We start from the raw sequence: 23,278 nt of genomic DNA, 5'->3' as shown, positions 1-23,278 counted from the left end.
CGGTCCTACGTCTTCGCACAGCTCAGCCAACGCAACTGCAAGTGTGAGGGCAGTAGTATTCAGCAGAACATGACCGCCAATATCATTGAAACAGCAAATGATTTCATGTGCATGATGTACTACAAGCCTTCTTTTTGGTCGATCTGTTCTTTTCCGAAGATGTGCCGTCTTCCACTCCAATTTTCTCAGGAAGTTGCCTCCCCAGTGCAAATGACGAGATTTTCGAAATAGTAACTTAACACTACAGTTTGACCTAAAGGAACACTAAAGGCAAATATTAAGTAAAGCCAAGGTGATAGTTTAATGCTGGAGAATGTCTAAGGAATCACTATAATAAAGAACAGAGCTTTAGTAATTGAGATATTGAGGTCAATGCAGGACACGATTCGAGACTCCACTGGGACATCCTACTACTAGCCCTGTGATCTAATAACTACTCATTATAATTCTGTCACTTATACTCAACCACTCATAATAAAAGGGTCATTGCATCGCATTATAACACAGAAGAATATGCTACTTATCTAATTCTATTCCATCCATAGAAATAAAAAGAACTTTACGTTAACCTTGACGATGACGTGGCGGCCGGTCGAAAGATTGTTTTTGCTCGACAAAGCACCACCCACACCCTCGTGTTTTGGTATTTTCTGTATACGTAGCGATCCACTTGCTTTCCTGGCTCATGAAGCTCATAATAAAGAGGCAACCACATGCATGCAACGTTCAAGAGACAAGCGATGCGACAGATGGATCCTGCAGTACTGGTGCACTTCGCCGTGGGACAACTGTATACCATAACCAGTACAGTAAACGCGACTCAGAGGGACAGAAAAATTTGTTTTGTTTAACCAAAGTTTCATGTGACCAAAGGACATGAATATCAGCAAGAATCACCTTATTCAAAAAGTGCTAAAGCGTTTCCATATTACTAGGGAGCAGAAAAACTTTACTGCACTCTGCTTCTAATATTGTAACTTTTCTTGTGCAACGTTGTGCTGATGCCCTGAAGGCGCAAACTACAGAGGGGCTCTGGGGCCCCGAGCCCCATCTGGAGTTTCCCCCTTGGCAATGCCAAAGCCTACACACGCACACCTAAAATGGCATTACCAGAGTTTTGTCACCCACATCATTTGAGGTTTATTTTGACTTGCCTCTACATTTTCGCTTTGAATTTTATTGTGGTTAATAGCTTACTGCATCATAGTTGGCGTGGACGTGCATGGCATTTAATTCCTACCTTCGCTTTATTTCTGCAAATCCTGACAATAGGAGGACAAGTGCGTTAGAAGCACTAGCGGCGGCTGCCTCATTCGTATTTTCTCACTTAAACAATGTTTTAAATTTTCCCTGTAAGCACCATTCACATACACATTATATTTAAATATACACACATGACAAAGTTTATTATATTTTTGAAAGAGATGGACGTATCCAATTATAAATTATTTCTAAAGGTACGGATAGCCTATGCCTAGAGAATGAATATGTTGCTGTATGTTCACCTTGCTTCAAATTGTTTTTTGACCTTTTTTGAAAAAAACCTGCAGACTTTAGTGACCGCTTCGGCAGAGAGTTTTATCAACAGCATGTGAAATGCACATTAACGATGTGTGTCTCAGTATTGCTTCTCTTTCCAGTAAGCAATACTAATGACACATGAAAAAAGAAATACTTTTCTACTAATTTACAACATTTATTAAGGCTGGAGACATCATCACTTCCATGTAGAGGTCATAAATATATACAGAGTGTCCCAATTAACTATCATGCACCCAAATTTAAAGAAAGAGCAATTGCATTACTCGAAGAAAACCTAGTGCATATTGTTTCGTGTGCAGTGGTGTAGCTGCCGGTAAATTTTTCATTCCTGAAATTTAATTAGGTAATTGTAATTACCTAACTCTAGATGTACTATCGTAATTATCAAAGTGTCAGTCAATGAGGCATGTGTAGGCACAGCCAAGGGACATCTAATTGCGGTATTTTCAGCGACGTACTAATTGCGTACAAATTTTTTCCAAATGATAAATAAACCCTGCGAAATATAAAAAATACCACGTGACTGCGCTCCCACCTACATCATAAAGCAGAGCCCTCAAACAAGCTCCCTCAGAGTTAGCCAGAACGAAATAAAGGAAATAAAGAAAAACAGTGTGACTAAGCTAGTTCCTAATCTGCCGCGCCTTGGCTGAAGTAACGCGTCGTGTTTTGTGTTAGTTGGAAGCAAGCTGTGATAGCTGTTGTCTTAGAGTAAATTGCTTGGATGTCTTTTTCTTTTTTTGCCACAGAACTTGTCACCATAAAAGTGCACTGACAATGTCAGTGCAAAGGTTTAAAGGTGCGTTTTGTTTCGTCCCAGTTGCCATGTCTTTCTCTTATTTAATGAGCAGAAGGAAAACATTATTCTTTCCTTGGGAGCTGCAAATGGCAACAAGAGGAAGGCTGCAAATATGTATCAGTCATGGTAGTGTGGCAATAGACCTAACACATTGACTATCATCTGAAATTATGAAAACCTGAGGCAAGCTGGCAGCTTCCAGAAACAGCGGAGGACGACTAGCTTATGCACAGATGTTCTAAAATTTATGGCCTCACACCCTCCTGCTAGCGTGCGGGACATGGCCGCCCAAGTAGCAATTTCCAAGTAATCAGTTTGCAGGATTCTAAATGACTCAGCCTTTCAACTGTACCACCTTAACCTGCACCAGTGTTTGAAAGACAGGGATCTGCAGAATCATCTAGATTTGTCTAACTGTGACCTCAGTAAAGCCGCCGAGTCACTGAACTTTTCGAGCAACATCGTGTGCACACATGAAGTCAATTTTTGCAGAAACAGCCAGGTAAATTTCCATAATGCACACTACTAGAGCGACTCCCAGCCACACTCGGTAAAATGCACTTGGCCCCAGTACCAGTGTTCGTTCAATGTGTGGTTTGGAATTTATGCCAGTGCTATGATCGGTCCCATCTTCTTTGATCGTGCACTGACTGGACAGCGTTACGTGGGTGAAATCCCTGAAGGAGTGGTGGACGAGTTTTTCAGTGAAATCCCACTGTCATGTCATCCATTCTGTGGTATCAGCAAGATGGGGTGCCAGCACACCGCAGCAGCCGAGCACAAAACTGGCTGGATGTGGCTTTTCATGCGCAATAGATTGGAAGGCATGGGCCTGTAAATTGGCCGGCTAGGTCACCGTACCTCTCTCCACTCCATTTCTTTCTTGAGGTTTAGATGAAAGATCATGATACATGATCTTTCGCATAACCCCGAGACGGACGTCAGATAAGCTCAAGGCAAGAATATCGGATGTCCGCCATAGAATTCCTGTGTCGGTCATCAAGAAAGCCACAGAAGATGTGATAAAGTGGACTCAGTACTGTGTAGCTGCAGAAGGAGACGTATTTGAACACATCCTCTAGGTAGCAGGCGGTATTCAATGGCACTTATGACTTCATAGATAATATGGGCACACTGAAATCTGATGGTTTTAAATGTGTAAGCATTTCTATCCTTACCGAACGAAAAAAAGAAGTGCGCCTCCATTCGTCCTGTAAGACCATTGCTTTAAACACAGCTCCCACAGCAGCGAGCGAATTCACCTGCGTGCTGCCTCTCACTTCAACGCCAACGAAGTGGCGAGAACACAGCGTTCACAGAGCTCTCAGCACATGCCGCACTCTGTTGCTCTCGCAGATCGCTTTCAAGATACGGTCCGTGCCGCTGCACCAGACGTAGCCGCCACCGGTGCATGGTTGATCCCATTCCATAATGGTTCAGTGCACCTAATAAATGTTGCATATATTTCCTTCATTTGCTACGTCTCCCTGGTCATTTCATCCCACGTCCACATCCGCTGCAAGCCATCTATAACACCAGTGAACAGTGCTTCTACTCGTCTCTTCCAAGTCATCTTACGCAGGTCTGTGTTGAAATCGTGTTTCTGTTTCACGGATTTTTTGCGGTCGTTCTCGCAATTATACGAAACACTGCACAGCATACTACCATGAAACACATCAGTTCTACAAAATGCTTACGCATCATTCATATAAATCCCAGAAAAGATTCTGCATGATTCTTCTTTTCGTACGGACGTCCCGATTGCCAATTTGGCTCATTTAGAAGTCGTACATTTACTTTCTTGAATGCACTGGTTCTGCCTTTTCTCTACAAGTGAGTCCTTTCCCAGTCTGTTTATTTCGCTTTTATTTTTTGCCGCGAACTTGTTTTTGCAGCACGTATACACTTTAATAAAAAATAAGATTGTCACTTTAATTTCGCTTTGGTCTGAAGCAAACTTCTGGTACGAAATATAGCTGCGCACGCACTCTTTCAATGTGGTACAAGCAGAGCCAGGATTTTGAAACATTCGATGCCTATTCCATTGCTTTTCACCTTTCGTGCACAGTCAGAGCAGCGCTTCAGCCGTGTTATCAAGGGGCTTTTGTTATCAATGTGATGAGTCAGCTTTGAGAGACTGATAATAAGTGACATAGAAATCAGAGGAAGGAATAGCCGTGAAGCCACGAAGCCTGCTGTTGGTGCTCCTTCCATACCATTATCAAGGTGATGTACTGCCTGTTCGGTTTCGTGACAAGCAAAGAAGTTGCTTTCAATCAGCTTATTTGAGGGCACTGCTTTATGATGCGGGTGGAAATGCAGCCATGTGGTATTTTTCATTTTTGTGGGGTTTCTTTACCAGTCAGAAAAACTGTACGCAATTAGTATGCTGCTGAAAACACCGCTGTTAGATGTCATTTGGGGGTGCCTGCAAATGACTCGTTGACACTTATAATTACGACAGTACTTCTTGAATTATTATTAATTATAATTACCTAATTAAATATCTGTAACGAAAAAATAAACACTGGCGGCTACTCCACTGTGCTGGAAATAATATGCAGTAGGTTTTCTTCCAGTAACGCAACTGCTCTTTTTTAAAGGCTTGGTGCATGATAGTTGGGACACCCTGTATAATTCACTTAGTAACCGAAATGAGGCCAAGCCGGATTCACTCAAAATCAGAATCGACAGCAGTCACGCACAGCAACGCTTACACTCAGTCACAGAAATAATAAAAAAAGAGAGAGAGATGCTGCAGTTTCACCAGAAAGGCGAAGCAGTATTAGTGATAGTGAAGTGTAAACAACTTCACGAAGGAAGACTGCACCACAGAGAGACGCCAAATTCTTAATGGTGCGAGAGGATTCAGGTTGTGAAACTGAACTACTGTGAGGTCTTGTATATACTCATATAAGGGTGTCACTTCAGTGAAGTTTCACTTCGAGGTCTCACGAAGTTTCTTCAACTGCCACTGTTATTAAAGGTTATATATATATCTGTATATATATGCGGTTCAGAAAGCTGGTCAGGTTCCAGCCCCCTTCAGAAAAATTAAAACTTTCCATTTATGTTCCCAATAATTCTGTTCAATCTTTGTATTCAATATAGCGTCGCAGACTTTCAACTGCATCTCTTGCAGACTGGCCCAACACAATAACATGCGCTGGAACAGTTTTATGTCTTCGTCACTAGAATTGCAGTCTTCGCCACGAACTTCACCGATAATGTCTACTCTGGGGTCTCTTATTCTTGGCGGTCTGAAACCTTAGTGGCAGCCTGACTGCAAGAGCTATAGTGCTCTCTACCTCCTCAGAGATCATTACTTGCCTAGCCAAGTCCCCATTATGAAAACACCATTGCAACTTCGACATGATTAACTTGCAATAACATTCCCTCAACTGCTTGATGGATTAGATGTTCCTCATCATGTTTAACTTCACCATTTGACATGCTTGCTGGACTTTTCCAGTGTCATACAACGACGAGGTAGTTAGTAGTTTCAATTAAAGTTTTGTTTAACTGGAGTTCACAAAAGGATGGGTTCCGTTGAACCACAGTTTGCTAACATCATACCTATAGAAGGCCAACCAAAGTCGATACCATTATTCCGTTTACATGGCATTTCCATTTAGGTGAGTTGTGTTTATCCGGAGACCACTGTACCTGGGCACTACATTGAGTTAAAAAAATATAGCGACAAACTTTTGATATTATTTCAATTAATGCAATGGTACATCTGCAAAAAATAATCTCAGACATCTTGCGAAGCCAATGTTTAAACCAGAAAGCACAAGATATAGTTTAAAAGTGCCATCATCGCCAGTAAAAATGCATTCTATACCGCCAGCGGCAAATGATGTGGCGCCATCTGGCAGCTAGAAATCTAAACACTTTCGTAACTTCATGGCCCCCGTAACTGTGATGGAAGCACCATCTTAGATGCTCTGTACACAGTGTAAGATCAGACCAAGTGAAGGCCGATTTTAATATTTATTTCATGCTGTCAGGAGGAGAGCAAGTAGCAAGAGAGAACTCTGATAGATGTGGGCACACTGGATTCTGCCATGTTGTTACACAATCAAGTGGGAACGAATGTGCCGCTGTGCAGACTTCCAAGTGACATGCGAAACTTCTGCATGCATCAGAAAATTCCACATTCATATGATGTCTTCGGATTCTGTCAGCTCTGTCCTCACTTGATTTCTGAACATGCTTTTGCGTTTTACGCAAGAAATAATAACAGCAGCATGGGCTCTTGAGCACTGTTTTACTGAATGACGCCAGTCAAGTCCAGCAATGGCATATGCAATGTCAGAACTCCTCGCTCATTGATGGGCAGCTTGAACTGCGCTAGAGAAATGTGGACCCTTCAGATCCAACTTTGTCTTAAACGAAATGCTTTTTTGGCATGAAGTATGCGGTGCGTGGTTTTTGTAATTGTATTTTAACAGCCCACGTTAACATATTTGCCTTTAGCATCCCTCAACCATGACATTCTATTTCCACACTACAGCTCTTCGTGTCACGGCATTCTTTGTATTCCAGATGACAACTATGTCAAACATGAGAGAGTATGAAGGCCCAAATATCTTAAAAATGAACTTTTTCGTTTACTCAACAACACTCTGTAGTCTGGCAACTTTCACGCTTTTGCACCTGATAATGTCACATGCTCCTGTCGTGTGGCCCATTTCATGCGGTGTAGTGGCCATTGATATTTGTTTACCTACAGCTGTGTTGAAGGGAGCATCACTTCTTGTTCACTTGACATAAAAGGCAAACAGTACTTTGCCAATAATAAATAACGTCATACAGTGATGGTACAGAACCAGAAAGTTGTAAAACTGTGAGTCGTGAATCTAACTCTTTACTGGCCAAGCTCATGGACAGAAAAACAGGCAGCACTCAAAGCATAATAGCCGTGAACACAGTCGTGTACGGGCCAAAGTCATTTTAGATGGTTTCACTGTCTAAACTGTTACAAATTTGTGCCGAGCAATTGCTTTTTAATGGTGGTTAGACGGTGAAGAACCATCATGGAAAGAAAGATGAGCAATGTACATGTGTCAATAACTTGCCGACTTGGCAATAACCACAAATCCACTGAACTGTATAGGCTCATGTCATTCAAAGAGGTGCAAATGAGTGACTGGTAGTGAAAGACTGCTGCTGATGCTGCGAGTGCCTTTCACATTTTGCACATGCTCTTTACCAAGTAAGAAAATATTGTATTTCATAACACATGACCGACGGTAAAGTCAAAAGGCACTTGACCTACAGTAAAGTAAAAAGGCACTTCTGTTAGATAGGATGGCTTCACATTTACCTAGATGTGGCTTCTGTGCATACACACATTCAATATGCATGCTAGACTTAACTTTCACAGTGAAAATCTGCACGTGTGTGGCTGAGGAGGACAAGAGTTTGCATGTTTGAGCTTCAGAAGTGTTAACTCACCTTCGGCAAAATTAAAGCAGATACAGTGCTGTACGGTTATTGTTTGTAGTGACGTATTCACACTGGTTGATTTTCTGGAAACTCATACAATGATGACAGGCAGATTGTTTATCGTAATGTTGGGATTGCCAGCGTGACAGCCGGCTAAAACTGCGACTAATTCAACTTGTAGGTCATGTCAGTATTGCTGTCAGTGTAGCATGGCAGATTGGTATATCAATGCTACTGTCTATAGCAACGACTTGGCCGATCACTCATGTCAGTGTTCTGTTGGCCTCAGTTACGTGCTTGTCCACAGTGAGTGTGGTCATACAATGCAAGCATAATCGCACTTGACAGTGGTTATAAATACTCAGGAACAATATTGAATTGTAATAACTGCTTAATGCTGCATTGACATCTAGGTGTAATCAGATGGTCTATGCATTGCAGACAATGCATAGGTATGCAATAGTTACCGATGTCACACATTTTACATCAACATGGTGGCTGCCCTTGTTGGCAGGAGTTTGAAGCTCATAATTTGAATTGTCAATTTTGGATAATTTAAAGCCTGCAGCACTCTGAAAATACTGGATTTGGTGAATGTGATTCTATACTTTCGATTGTGAAGTAAAACTCAAGTACGTCAGTTGAACAAATCATAGCCCCTTCAAATTTGCCTTTAGTGTCCTTTAAATAAGCTGCTATAAAAGCTGTTGAAAGGCAAATGTAGAAGTTAGAATGGACATGCAGACAGACAACCATTTAACAAGTGCACCATTCTGAAATGATCAAAGGACTACAGTCAAACCCATGTATAATAAACTCTATAGTTCTGCAAACAGTGGTTGTTGTATTAGTACTTTATTATAGGTGAACGTACCCTTCAAAACGGGCAAAAATTTAAAACACTGAAGATTGTGTTGGCAGTTACGATTCAACACCACTTTGGCCCGAAAGGAAATAGGATTTTCAGTATCTTCATTTTTGTTACCGGCACTTTCCCGCATCTACCTGCAAGCTTCTATTAAAAACGAAATTATTAGAACAAAATGCGCTGGCACAGCTCTTTCAAACAGTACCAGGCCAGTACTGCACGCCTGCTATTTCAAAACTACGAGCACCGCCGTTGCCATTTTTCTTCGAGAGCTTGTGACATATTTTACTGTCAGCCAGACACGAATGGATTCTGCGTAAGATAGCGAAGCATTCTAGTTGGCTGGAAGTCGAAACTACAGCAGAATGCTTGCATTTTGCAAAGATCTTGCCGTTACGGTTGCAGCATGAGCCACCTTGAAGAACATTGTGTGGCACATTAACAGAAACCTACGTGCTTGTATTCAATAAGCAAGAAACTATGTATTTAATTTGACTCTGAAAATGGTGCCACAATGACATGTAATGTTGCTCAGACAGTAAAACACTGTCAACAAATCTGTGTACCTTCGCATAACCAAGAAGCCACGCAGGGAGTTGTCTTGCTTAGATACATTACTTTATAGCCTGAAATTGTATTATATGTGCTTTTGCTAACTTTTCTTCGAGTAAAAGAATAATTTCTTTTTTATTTCGAGCTAGGGCATGTTGAAAAGTGTTGCTGCCATCGTGCAGACAAACGGAGTGGTGCATCGATGGGTCTTCAAGTATGTCCTCTTGACAAGGTTGCGTGCAACAGTGGGAGTAGCATTTGGGGAGTGGTGTGAGGGTTGCAGTCTTTGTCAGGATGTCGACAATACGGTGCACCTTTAAGACGTGCCGGCGTCGTCACAACACCAGCAATGGCATTCCTTAACCACAATTTGCCTCTTGACAGTCGCACAAAGGCTTGGATTGACTACTCAGACGGTGCCTGTAGGAAACATGGAAGATTACAGGTGACAAAAAAAAAAAAAAAGCTCATGCCATTGATGTGTACTGAGGTCGGCTATCAGAGTCGTAACTTGAGTGTGTTTTATACAAAGTAAGCACTTCTGTGGAAATCCTACGTGCTTTCAGTTTCCCAGTTTAACCGCATGGCGTTGCCATCACGTCTATTAATCAGCGTTGTGGGCATCTGTACGCAATTTTACGAATGGACTATGCAGACAGAAAAATTGTTTAAAATTTTTTTTCTTGCTTTCTAGAGAAAGCACTGTCCGTTCATACACTTTTGAATTGTAGGCTTTCTATCACACTACAAAAGAGGAGGTCCTTCAAAAATCGTAAACAGAAAAAAATTAGGTGTAGAGGAGGCCTTTCGCAATCAGCAAGTAAAATACACATGCCGACAATGCACACAGAAACAGAATCTCAAGTGGAGTCAAGATCTTGAAGAAAGTGGTGCCAGTTTGAGAGTCTTGGAGACAAAAAAAAAGAAAAACACACAAAATAAATAAATGTTTCATTTGTTATTTTTCTAATCAACATATCGTGGCACACCTGCTGGCAGAAAAAACTAGCTCAAACTATGTCACTGTATATACACTGTATATCACTGTATGTCACTGTACACTGTACAGTGTATACACTGTACAGTGTATACACTGTATTTACCCGACAAAATGCTCAATTTTGTTCATGAAAGCAATGAAAATGAACCATTTTGTGTAATTCCCCATTCCAGAACCACCAATCAGAGCCAGGTCATCTTGGTCTAGTTCAAAAGAGAATTTTTCCCACTCTCTTTCTTGCCAAAAATGAGCCTAAATGCTGATTCAGAGATAAGCTACCTTGTTGTGCAGCCTGAAATGTATACCGTTGCACTAGATTTTCTTTTTTTTACACATAATGATTTCAGCAAGTCACAAATTTTGGAAGCGGCTCTGCTACTCATTCAGTTCACTTAATCTTTTCTGCTTGTATGCTAGAATCACAGAATTTTGAAAGCTTGTAGAAATCACCAACAAAAATTCATACTTGCAATGTGAAGCTTTCGAATTTCATAACTTCGTCTAAAATATAGACACAAGCATTAAAATGCCAAGTTTCATACACTGAACATCCAGAAAAATACCAGCTTAATTTCAGCTTTGTTGCTGCAGCACATTTCTTGCAACTTACTTCCCAAATTTATAACAAAAATAATTTTGAGCTTTATTTGTATTAACTTTGCTAATTGCATATATTTGTAATCAGCACACAAGACTGAATATTTGCTGAAAATTTCACGTGTCCAGAGTAAATAACAAAAATGTTTTTCCTGGAACCAATGCGCAACCGGCTACCCTTAACATGGGTTGTTAAGCGTGAAAAAACATGCGTCTGGTTTTCGCAGTGACGATACTTGGGCGGACAAACACTGAGAGTGTGTTGCACAATGTCGTGAGTGTCAGAATCATGGCAGTCGTTATCGGCCAGCTTGTGTCGAGCAAGTTGGTCGCAGTTGTCTGTGCGCATCAGTTAGTTGTGCGGTGGGTGCCTCACCGGCAGAAATGGCGCTTGGACCCATTATCTCTCTGGCACAGAGATGATGTCATTTTGCGACGAAACAGCAATTGGTCGGCTGCCAGCTCCCAACAAAGGGCTATGCGCCGTGACACTAGTGTGTCCACACCCCAATCCGCACTTCTCGTGCACCAACAGGCTTGGATCGTATCATTTGACACATGGAAACCTGTCACAGTAATGACAATACGGTTCCGCTATGCTAGAACATACAAATGGAAACAAATAAAAGAAAGTCAGTAAGAAATAGACCCTGTGCATTCTTACTACAAGTGACAGCGAGTATTGGCAACGATGCTATATAGCTGGCAAGTGTGGAAAGATTGGAAGTCCTTATCGAGCAATAAAAATTGCCCCATTGTCGCGACCCACGCTGGCCAGCCAGAATGTCCCAACCCTCATAAAGAATGACAATGGCCGAGAAATAGAGATGCAGCGATATCACTAGCAATATGCCTCCCAAGTCCTGACGCAGAGCTGCAACAATGACTGGCTTATTTCGAGAGAAATGCAATTCATTGAACCCTAATGGCAGGTTTGTATGATGGAGTTCTCAGAATAGGAAAGATTATAACTGCACTTGAAAACAAAAGAATTATTCTTGCACGAGAAAGCGCACTCATACGAAGGGTCCCATTGCAGGATCTAACAAGCAGTGAATTGTCGGGAAGCCCACGAAAATACCAGCTACGTCTCAGTGTAGACATTTGCTTCTGCCCCGCTTTTGTTCAGTAGAATACACAGGGCTGATTTGAGGCTAAATAAAACAGCAGCAATCAGCCTTCATGAAAGCTGGAATCGGCCTAGCACTCCACTATTGTACCAAGCTTTACTGCGCCGAGGGTACCCAACTACGAAACCATTTTTATGCTTCACTGATTTCAGTAAAGACACAGCAGTAGCCAGTTCCAGATGAAATAGAAATTCCACTTTAATGACAACGTAGTGTGTGGCATTAGTGATTGCGCGAGTTCAGTGCCATATCTGAATCAGGTGCCTCGGTTTACATATCCAATCACGTAACGATCGTCCTCACCAATCAGAGCCCATTCTCTACTCTGCGGCATCCCCTGCTGCTGCTCGTTCTTGCTCAATTAAAGCGGTGTTTTATGGCCTGTTAAATGGGGATTTTCATATTCAGGAGGTGAATAATTATAATAACTCGCTGCAAGCTCACTTCTTTTGAAAAATGCATCGGCTTTCCTTTAATAATGCATGCTGGAATAAAGCAGTGTCAGAAATGTGCATTTTATGGTCGTAACCACTGTCAATCCACTCTGATCTTATTTTTCTCTATGTGGTTATTGTGCAGGATAGTTATGAACTAGTGACAAAACTGCATTTTGTGACAGTTGGCAGTTATTTTTGAAGCGCCATACACTATGCTCTCGGATTGAAGCGGACAATACCTAGCAGCTCTGCTGGCTCCAAGCCGCCAGTGGTGGTATGTGCTATATTGTGTTCTTTCCAAAAGTTACCCCGGGGTGTCATGCCAGAGCACGACATGCAGTTGCAGGGTGCGTTCAGTTAGTGTATTTGCACTTTTAACTAGACTGCGCACAGCTAGCAAGAATCAAAATGGCACACCTTTGCTGTGCCAGACGCCTGCCGCATATTTACGCTATAGCTACTTGACGCTGCGGATTCTCATAGCAGGATTAGCAGGTGCATGCAAGCACTGCGAGGAGGCCATTGTGGTAATGGTAAACAGCAACATTGTGCTAGCATACTGTTACCATGATCAACTGTAAATCAAAACAGCAGCCTGCACTTCTTCCAGCCACTACCACAGGCTCCACTAACAACCAAGTTAAATTTCAGTCGCGGTGGTCACAGCTGTCAATGAAGTACTTTGAAGAAACCACTCTTTTTCACCACATCAGCCAATCAATTATTAAAACTACTGTCACTGGAAACCAGACCGTCATAACCATTAGTAATCCCACAGCGCAACAATGCACAAAATGCAGTCATCACTGCCTTGCTATACTAGGAACAGCGTTTAATTACTGAGGAATGCGCACGCTTATTAAGCACACTTTCTTCTTGCAAAAAATCAGTGCAAGAAGCCTGTTTGCTCCTTGGCCGCTCCCTGGCTGCTCCCAAGCCAGCGAACAGGGTGGGAAGTTTCACGTGACCCCTATGTTGATGTCAATTTCTGCATTTCTTCTTTCACCCTGTCCTCATCTGCTGCACTAACCGCGTGAAAAGGGCGGAGCTACAACGAAAATTTTACCAGCAATTGCCACGTAGTGACACACACAATCGCGAAAATAATTTCAGGAGTTGAATAATACTGCGATGACTGCTTGCCAAACACCACAAATCTTCAAATTCAAAAACTACTTCAGTTTACTGTAAGTACAAATGAACAAGACCAAATAAAAGAAGGTTCAGAAAATAATGTTTTACACGCAACAGTGTGGCGAGAGCATGACAATGAAATAGATATATGATCGGCCATAATACTGTACTAAAGATGTGTAAAAGATGGTACAATGCACATGGCTTCTTCTTAATACTGTACCATTAATTCTTTAAAACAAGTCATTAGCAATAAATAAACCAAGCCGGTTTGCTTCTGCAATGCCAACTGCGTGGACGCCAAAAAATGCAAGCAATATGTGCACACCTTACATGAGTGGGGATGGTTATGCTGAAAATGAAGACAGGCAAAATGATTGACAAAGTCAAGAAAAAAGCAAAAGGCTATTTTCGGTCAGACTTGAAAAATTCAAGAAGACAGGCAAATGGTCACTCGCCTTGCTGCTTCCGTTTCACTTCTTCAGGGTTTACTTCTTGCCAGTGCTTCGAACGAGAAACAGCATCTTTCCATTTTGAAAAACGCTGTTCGCGCTCTAAAAAAAAAGAGAACAGAGAAAGTGCAAGAGGTTTATGAAAAGCAACAAGAGCATTCAAGCACTCTTGCAAGTGTTGGAACATATGAGGCCCGCTTCACAAAAACGTAATTGTTGTAGCAGCATCATGGCAATGACATCAGCAAGTACCGTATTTTTGCATGTGTAATCAGCACCAAAGATTTAAAAGGTTTAAAAGTAATGTTGGGGTGCAGGTTATATGCGAATTCGCCTTTAGCTGTGGCTTCATGGCAGCGTCATACGCACTGCCGTGAAGTCCAGCTTCAAAGCAATGTTCTCCACCATTCAACTTCCGCTATCTCCTAGAAAACCCTGCCCTCTTACCAACCTTCAGTGTTGAAGCTCCCTTCTCTCCTTCATGGTCGCCCATTCTCGTCTTCACAGGTTGCCATTTTGCATGCAGTGGTTAGCGAATATGCACGGCACCGGCATACTCATGTGTCGCAAGGTAGACATTTGAGTGAGTTAGTAAAGTTCCATGGTGAAGTAGGGGAGCACGATCGACAGAGACAAAGCCGAAGAAAGGGAAAACAAAGTGCTGGTGTAGTCCTTTTCTTTGGATTTGTCTGTGTCGATTTCACTCTCCTACTTCCCCACACTCATAAGTCACCCGTTCCCGCGATGCTCCCTCAGTCCATGCAAAGCACTTCGCGGTACAGAGGAGAGCTGAATCACTACTGGGATTTCTACTAGCCGAAGATACGACACGGAAGAGCCGTGCAACCGCGAATGGAGGCTGTTTTTGCAGAGATTTAAGTGTTGTTGTATGCAGTCATTTTCACAAGTTATACGTGCAGACTTTTTTTTTTTTTTTTGGAGCTGTTGCAATTGGGGGGGTGCTTGTGATACGAGGTGGCAAGTTATACGTGGAAAAATACGGTACAACACATGCTGTTGAACGAGTTGGTTGTAGTACAGAAGAGGATAACAAAAAAAAAAAAAAGACATAAAAGGCAGGACATGATAGAGGAAAAAGGTTTCTTGTTTTGGCAACAAGTGTATTATCAATGTGACTTTGGCATCACTGTCATGAACATGCGAGTGTTTTAAAGCAAACCAAATGCTTTGACAATTCAAGGTGTCCTTTTGGCTGTTGCCATGTTTGCCTCATCTCTTTGAATTTCCATACATACAGTAGCCGACAGATTTTTCGGACTCAAGAAATTCAGACTTGGTGGATCTTCCCCGAGGAACCGTAAGTTGCCCCACAGGAATACCATACTTACTTGAATCTAACGCGCACTTTTCTTCCAATAAAACGGGTCAAAAAATTGTGTGTGCGTTAGAATCGAGTAAGACCCTAAATCTGCGTTACCATATCGCCATCGGCATTTCAAAATGGCTGCCTCGTACGCGCTTCGAGCCTAGCTGCCGTAGCTTTCTCCATGTGCTGTAGTATGCGTGTTTAGGCAATGCTTCCTTATTTTTTTTTTATTATGGGGTTTAACGTGCCAAAACCACTTTCTGATTATGAGGCACGCTGTAGTGGAGCACTCCGGAAATTTCTACCACCTAGGGTTCTTTAACGTGCACCTAAATCTAAGTACACGGGTGTTTTCGCATTTCGCCTCCATCGAAATGCAGCCGCCGTGGCCGGGATTTGATCCCGCGACCTCGTGCTTAGCAGCCCAACACCATAGCCACTGAGCAACCACGGCGGGTTATGCTTCCTTTAGGTTAGTGCACTACCCATCTTCCTATTTTCTGTGTTTGCTTTATCAGCATGGAAGTGTCGACTGTAAAGACATGCAGAGTTCATCACGATGCCGCAATTAAAAGGAAAGTGATCACATGTGCAGAGACGGACGGAAATCAGGCCGCATCACGGCCATTCGGAGTTTCTCAAACTTGTGTGCGGGACTGGTGCAAACAGAGGAGACGTTGTACACCGGCGGCTGCTACATGTGACATGGCCATGCGGCCCGGCCCCATCTTGAAAGCGATCTGCAGTAGAGACAAGAGTCTACGCATCTAGGCGCACCGCACTGTGTTCTCGTCGCTTAGTTCGCGTAGAAGCGAGATACCGCACAAAGGTCAATTCTCTCGCTCCTGCTCCCGCACTTCTTCACTCCAGCAATTTGATAAAGAGTTTTCGCGGTCATTGAATGAGAAGTGTTCAATGCTTGTGTGCGCGTGACACCATGCATGGCATCAATTTAGTTAGTAAGCGAATTTTTATAAGTTTAAATGGCCAACAAAACTACATCCTTACTTTTCGTATAGCTGTCAACTAATTTGCTATCGTAATCGATGCTTTGCCTTTCCCACGAAACTGCGACTTTTTTTTATTTATTGCAACTTTAGTGCATTGGGAGTAAATCTTTGTTTTTCCAAATGAGAGAAAGTTGTATTTTTGGACTTTCTTTCCTTTAGGTCACAGCAAACTGGTGTGAATTACAATCCAGGGCATTTCCCTCTCCCCCCCCTTTACTTTGGACACGAAAAACGGGTGCACGTTACAATCGAGGGCACAACAATTTTGGACAACAAGAACCCAAAATTTTAATATTTCAGACAAAATTTATTCAACTGAGCAGCACTATGGTTCTGCAGAGGATGCCATTTTATATCTTGAGTAGCCCAGCTAGCTCCAGTTTCGACGTGGATTAGCTTAGATTAGCATAGCGACGCGATTTAAAGTTAATGCCAGGTGATGCTGACGTTAAGTGCTATCATCATCAGTTTTACTTCTGTGTCGCAGATAGCTGTGCGTAAAGGAAAATCCATCCGAAGCATCACCATTTCTTGTTTTGTTACTTTTTCCTTCCCGCCTTTGTCGAGTGCCTTGCAGTCGTCCATTTGTGCTTCTTAACTAAGCGATCAAAAGCAACGCTGACGTATTTTCAACACCATGGCCCCACCTCTTATACCCCCTCAACCGAGCTTATGGAAGAAGTGCAGAAAATATTAAGCAATGGCAATGGAGAAAAAAGTTACCATTTTCAGGCTCATGGAGCAAGGATGGATGTAAGTTGATGTCGCAAAGGACTTTAGCCTTTTCAAGCAGACATTGTCTGATTACTAGAAAAAGTGGGTATTTTCAATTAGAGTATTATATCCCAGCCATTTTTCCAGAAAGGCAACAATTAATGGTAACTCGAAAGATGTTACCACGTAAAGAAGTATTGGCATGTTACAACTGGTGCGCACAAAAAGAACCACACTTGGGTCAAGAATGCAGAGGCGAGCAAGCATTACCTGCAGGAAGTATAGATGGTTCGAAAACATCAGTCGTAATCTTGGGAAAGCTGCGGCTGTCCAGGCTCCACACATTAATGCCAGCGGCTGCCCCAGCAGCAATGGCCGCACCAAGTGCAGTTGTTTCTGCCATTTGGGGTCGCACTGGGAAGATAAAAAAATATGCACACACCACGCTAGAATCCATCAAAACTTGTTACTGTGACTGCTTGTGAATACGAGCAAAGCAGTTATGTAATGCAATGCAAATGCACTCGCATAGTCAATAAAAGAAACGGGAAAGCTCCCATGAAGAAACTCCCCATGCTGTGGGTCATGACCTACAGCATAAAAAAAAACTAACGGTTCATCAATTGGTTGATCCGATGGAAATGCATAAACATTTCCCTTCACAAGTCTCGTTTGAAGGCATTCGTTGCTCCAATGTGCCAAAGACGTTGGTGCTCCGCTTCTGTGTCCTTTTCCGCTCTACATTTCACCGCCTCCTCTTGACATATGTGACACTTCACCTCAGCTTCTGCTCGTCGTAATTTGGTATCTGCATGATGCTTAGCCCATTTCAGCTCGGCTTCTACCCGATGCATAGCAGGGTGCACCTTACGCTTAGCTCGTTTCGCTTCAGCCTCCCCTGTTAACCAACAATAGCATTCTTCCTCTGACTCTTCAGCACATTTTCAGCATTTCGCTTCAGCTGCTGCAGTGAAACGAGCCTTATGGGCTTTTTCCGATTTGGCCTACCATTGCTGTCACATCTCCTCAGCCTTCTTTTGGCGACGTTCCTAAGCATGACTTTCTATACTGTTCTGAGGCAGTACTTCAGCCATATTAAACTGTACTCAAAGACAAATGCCTTCTCAGGACAGGTCTGGAGCTGTCAAATGCCGCAGGCAATCTGCCAAGTCCACAGCAGTGTGCCAAAGTGCGATTTTCTCCTCTGCTCCGGTGGTCTGCCAGCTGTGAGCACTGAAGTGCGATATCATGCACCACCTGCATTCCTATTTGCTCCTGAGGTGTGACATCACACTACACTCTCTTTTCTTCGCACTCTCATGCCTCCTTTGTCCCTCCTCTCCCACAACCCGACCTAATGGACGGCCGCCACCGGAATTTCGTTTGTATGAGCATTCTAATGCTTACGCGTTAAAACTGAGCCAAGTGTCATGCCATGCACAATGTGGCAGATTTAATTGGCAACATTCACAGCAGACGTTTCAAGACAACATATGGCCTGCAGACTATGCATTTATGACACCTGCCTTAGGGGATCATGTAAGGTTGAGCTGGAGGTCAGGAAGCAGCCACAGTAGTTGTACATATAACTGAAGACCAGGCTCTCTTATGTTGTTAAGTATTCTGCTCTATGTAGAGGAACTATATACAGTTACACTTCAATATAATGAAGTCAGTCAAACAAGATGGCAGCCATGCCATGTTTCTGGCGCGACTGCTACCGGCATTTGGTTGTTTTTGTAAACAGAAATGGCAGCGCCCAGGCAAGTGTAATGTGGTGGTATTTTATGCAATTTTAGTGCAAATCAATCGCATTTGAGCCTATTTTGGAGCCTGCTAGCCTTATGCAAGTAGGTAGTATCCTCCTGAGACCCCGCTATGGGGATTTGTCCAATATATTGGACATTCAGAAGTGAGACAGAACTCCTGTGACAAGGCTTCCATCCTCCTAAAACCAAGCTGTCCAACTTATTGGACGCCTGCTTGCGCCATCTATGCAGCATTTATGAAAATACATCGTACAAATTCCCACCGAAACAGTTCCACAATGGCGGCTTTCAGCAGCGCGGCGTTTTACGGCAGCTTCCGGAGAAGTAAGCAATATTTCTCGTATTTCTACCAACTTTCAAGGCATATCTTTGGTTTTATAATAAAGGCAATACAACAGCGTACGCGCGGAATACTAAATTTAAACTGTTCGCGCGCTTCCTTTTTTTTACGCTTCCTTTGGTTTCGCGTGTCCATTACGTTGGACGCTAGGACTCAACCCGGTTATTTTGACCGCGCTTTTGCGATAGCCTTGTTATGAACAGCAGGCGAGTACTGTTGGCATTTAGCGGCTTGTCGACGAAATCGCGTCTCTTTTTTTCTTTGGGGGACCGGCCTCGCGTGTCTGATGAATTAAGCCGATAACTTTTCTTTTTTCAGTCTATGGCTAGGACCCGCAAGGCAGCTGTGGCAGGCGGTCTCGAAAAAAAAAAAATCTCGATATCCCTCAATCAGATGTTGTGCGCATGTAAAACGTCAAGATGGGTGGTGTCGACAAGGCAGACCGAATGATAAGTTACTACAGGATAAAAGCACGCGTTATCAAGTGGACAATCAGAGCCTTCTTTCACCTCTTCGACATTGCCCTCAGCAACTCCTGGGTGCTGTACAGGCGGGACATACGATCCCTAAAGAAATAGCAGAAAGAAATACTCAAATATATGCAGTTCCGCCAATCTCTTGCTCAGACTCTCGTGGCTCAAGGGAAGCAGGATGAAGCGGAGAGTGAGAACGAAGCCGAGTGGCATCCGCCATCAAAGCAGGCTCGACTGTCTCCCCGGGAACCCCAAGAAAAGAGCACTACCCACTGCTCAATGCAGGCAGACACTGCAAACGCTGCCCGCTGCAGACTGCAGGGCGGCGACATGAAAACAAAGTTCTTCTGCACCAAATGTCGGCTCTTCTTCTGCATCACCAAGGAAAAAAAGGTGTTTTGAAAATACCCACAGGAAGTGAACACAAGAGAAAAATTTCTGTTGAGCAGAGGAATGCTCTTTTTATGCACTTCATTCACTACTTTCTCTTTCGAGTTGTGAAAATATTTTTGCACGCCAGTTTGAGCGCAATATCTGCGGTACGTCATTACGTGCGCGCTCGGTGAAAAAAGACCGGGTAGCATCCCAGTGTCCAATATATTGGACATCGCGCTGTGCTGAAACTATCAGGGCTATTGAAAAAACATTTAACACTTTTCACCTTCATAACCCTACAGACCTATTTTGAAAGTTTGGGAAAAATCTGTACACCCAAATACATCCCGGGTCTCAGGAGGATATGTGGAGTTACGTTCTGGCAAATTTGGCTGAGTTAGGAGTGTAGCACAGCAATATTTCGTTGTGGAGAAGTACGAAATGCATTGAATCCTATGGGCATTCACCAGGGATATGAAAATATTTCATTGTTATGAGAATTTCGCAGTAGGAAGATTTCTTTATCGCAGGTTTCAACTGTACTTCTTTATATCGAGAATTTTTTTATACCGAGGTTTAACGGTATAACAATATTGGTCTCAGGCGTTAGGAACACCAGTATCTAAATAATAGGAAGGCTTATCTGCCATAACCAAAAGTTTTACACGACTCTTTAAATATAATCAAACTAACTTATAATGATCTCACATATAACAATCCGATGGTCACAGCAAGAATAGGGTGCATCCAAAGTGAAAAGAATATCAAAACAAATCTTCTGAAGCGCAAGAGGGGTGTGTGATGCGTGCGGCAAAGCACGCAGTGTTCAAGTCCAATCGTGACGAAGGTATAACCTCCTAGATATCAGCCTCGCACGGCTGGTACAGAGCCACGAAGGCCATAACAGCGAGACATTTGCAAAATTGTGGCATGTATGCTGCAGCAGCTTCCACTTCCAGCCAAATAGAATGCTTTGTTCTCGTGCCCACGCTAAAGTCCCGCTGAACGTAAAAAAAATCACTAGGTCTCAAAGAAGCTATGTGCTTTCTGTATGTGTGTGCTTTCTTTTTCTGTTTTTTCCTGATTTCATCCATAACTTAATATGTTCTTGTTCAACCATGTACCCACCACCTCTGTAACACCCCAAAGGCTCTGAGGGTAAATAACTAAATAAATAAATAAATATGGCGGCTACTCTCACAGTTTCAAAACGACAACTGATAAAAATTTTGAAAAAGCTGCGGCGACAAAGTTCGTTCTTTAGATTGATGTTACGCACATTACGCGGACATTTTTAAACAAAAATTCACAGGTACTGTAAGATCCAAAATATAGGTCAAGTTTCCAAAACATTTAGTGGAAAAGTGCCACCTCATTCTATAAGAGTCTTTGGCATAATGTGAATTGTTGTCCAGCCACTATTGGACAAAAAAAGAAAGTACAGCGTTGCCACTTTTGTTACTGTCATAGCGAATGTACAAACTTCACAAACAATGCGCAAATGTGATTTCGTACCGCCTGAGGGTGCAAAGTCAGCAAATATTGTCTTGACTTCGGTGCTGCATTTGAAATCGATGTGGCAGAATACCCAGAAGCAAATAAAAGCATGGTGGCATGCCACCATTTTAGGGTTCACACAAACAGAAAGTAAAACGGTGCCCAACTGTCTACTTTATCTGTAAACTTTTTTCTGCCACTTCAACACAGTTCATACTGAACTTGACACCATGAATTAATTTTCTCACAGGTATCATGAACGAGTTCTCCCAGTAACAGCAGATTAGATTCGTAGCAAAGGCAGTTCAATTCACTCGTAAGCATGTGGCAGGCGTCCCTTCATGAGGTGCAAAGACTCTACTTATCGCCGGAGGGGTTGTTAGCGCTTTGTAATAAGACTGCAGCAGAAGTATCACCATGTTGCCAACTTTCGTTCATTTTGATGGGCAAATTTGCATATAGCGAACACTTTTCACGAAACTATCCAGTTCATTATGAGTGGGTTTGACTATATATTGCAGCACTAAGCCTACTGACTATTTCGAAATGCAGGCAGTGCTGAAAACAGTCTTTTCAACTTACCAACAGGAATGCCAAGCAGGTCAGCTTGAAGCTGCATAAGCAAGTCGTTGACTGCCATGCCACCATCGACCAAAAGTTGCTTCAGTCGGGTTCCTGAGTCGCGATCCATTGAATCCAAAATATCCCGCACCTGCAAACAGAAAAGTACCGGGTTTTGCACAAGTTACAGTGAGCATACTCTCTGTGAAGTACCATATCAGACAAGCGCAGAAGTTTGCTGTCGCATGAAACTGTGCATCTTTAGCAGAAATGCATTACTATTCTGAGGTCAGACTACACGAATTGTAGAGAGCCACTCAAAGAAAACCAGAAACAGCAGTAGTTGACGATACTGACAATGACATGGTAACGGCACCAATGACGACAATGACGACAGCCTCAAAGACACCTCACCTGGTATCACACAAACAAAACTTTTTTCCAGCTTTTTCTACGCACTGAAAATTGAGCCAGGCTACATTTAGGAAGATCTGAAAGCTACGGCATGTGATTATTTGCACGAGTTACATGTCTGGATTTCTTTCTTTTTTTCCTTATCTGAAGGCTGCAATTAGGGGCACAATTTGCATTCTGAGGTGTAAATGCACAAAAATATGGAGAACTGCAGTCCCTAAAAACCATTTTGTGATAATACAGTGTTTTATATTCTACACCACACCAGTTGAATATTGATTCAAATGTCACAAGTTTCAAGTACAGAAGCATGCAGATTTAGTTAAACAACTTTAAGGCTATGCATTCAATAGGTCATACAATCGGTGCATTTTACCGGTGCTGACATATGGGGCAGAGACTTGGAGACTGACAAAGAAGCTTGAGAAAAAGTTAAGGACCGCGCAAAGAGTGATGGAACGAAGAATGCTAGGCATAACGTTAAGAGACAGAAAGAGAGCGGCTTGGATCAGACAGCAAATGGGTATAGCCAATATACTAATTGATATTAAGAGAAAAAAATGGAGCTGGGCAGGTCATGTAATGCGCAGGTTAGATAACCATTCGACCGTTAGGGTTACAGAATGGGTACCAAGAGAAGGGAAGTACAGTCGAGGATGGCAGAAGACTAGGTGGGGCGATGAAATTAGGAAATTCGCGGGCGCTAGTTGGAATCGGTTGGCGCAGGAGAGGGTTACGTAATTGGAGATCGCAGGGAGAGGCCTTCGTCCTGCACTGAACATAAAATGGGCCGATGATGATGATGATGAAGGTTATGCATTTGCTGCTGTTTGTTG

At 42.7% G+C, this 23,278-nt stretch overlaps 1 protein-coding gene across 5 annotated transcripts in view; it reads right to left on the bottom strand.

The window, feature by feature from the left end:
- The window catches only part of Gk1 (Glycerol kinase 1), a 53,289-nt gene that overhangs the window by 1,514 nt on the left and 28,497 nt on the right, over positions 1–23,278 (bottom strand). For 2 of the 5 annotated variants that reach the window (XM_050178601.2, XM_050178602.2), the window contains exons 14-16: positions 22,050–22,179; positions 17,284–17,427; positions 13,969–14,064 (exon numbers count right to left, since the gene is read on the bottom strand). In XM_050178601.2, the coding sequence (XP_050034558.1) occupies positions 13,969–14,064; positions 17,284–17,427; positions 22,050–22,179 (370 nt within the window). Of the gene's footprint in view, positions 1–9,328; positions 9,633–13,838; positions 13,863–13,968; positions 14,065–17,283; positions 17,428–22,049; positions 22,180–23,278 lie in introns of those variants that run through there. The other 3 variants (XM_055071011.2, XM_055071010.2, XM_055071009.2) reach the window with 3 other exon arrangements.

This window comes from Dermacentor andersoni, chromosome 5 (genome assembly GCF_023375885.2).
Source record: "Dermacentor andersoni chromosome 5, qqDerAnde1_hic_scaffold, whole genome shotgun sequence".
In the NCBI taxonomy this organism is placed as follows: domain Eukaryota; kingdom Metazoa; phylum Arthropoda; class Arachnida; order Ixodida; family Ixodidae; genus Dermacentor; species Dermacentor andersoni.
The sequence above is the reverse complement of the archived record's forward strand: the minus strand, read 5'-3'. Positions and strand labels throughout refer to the sequence as shown.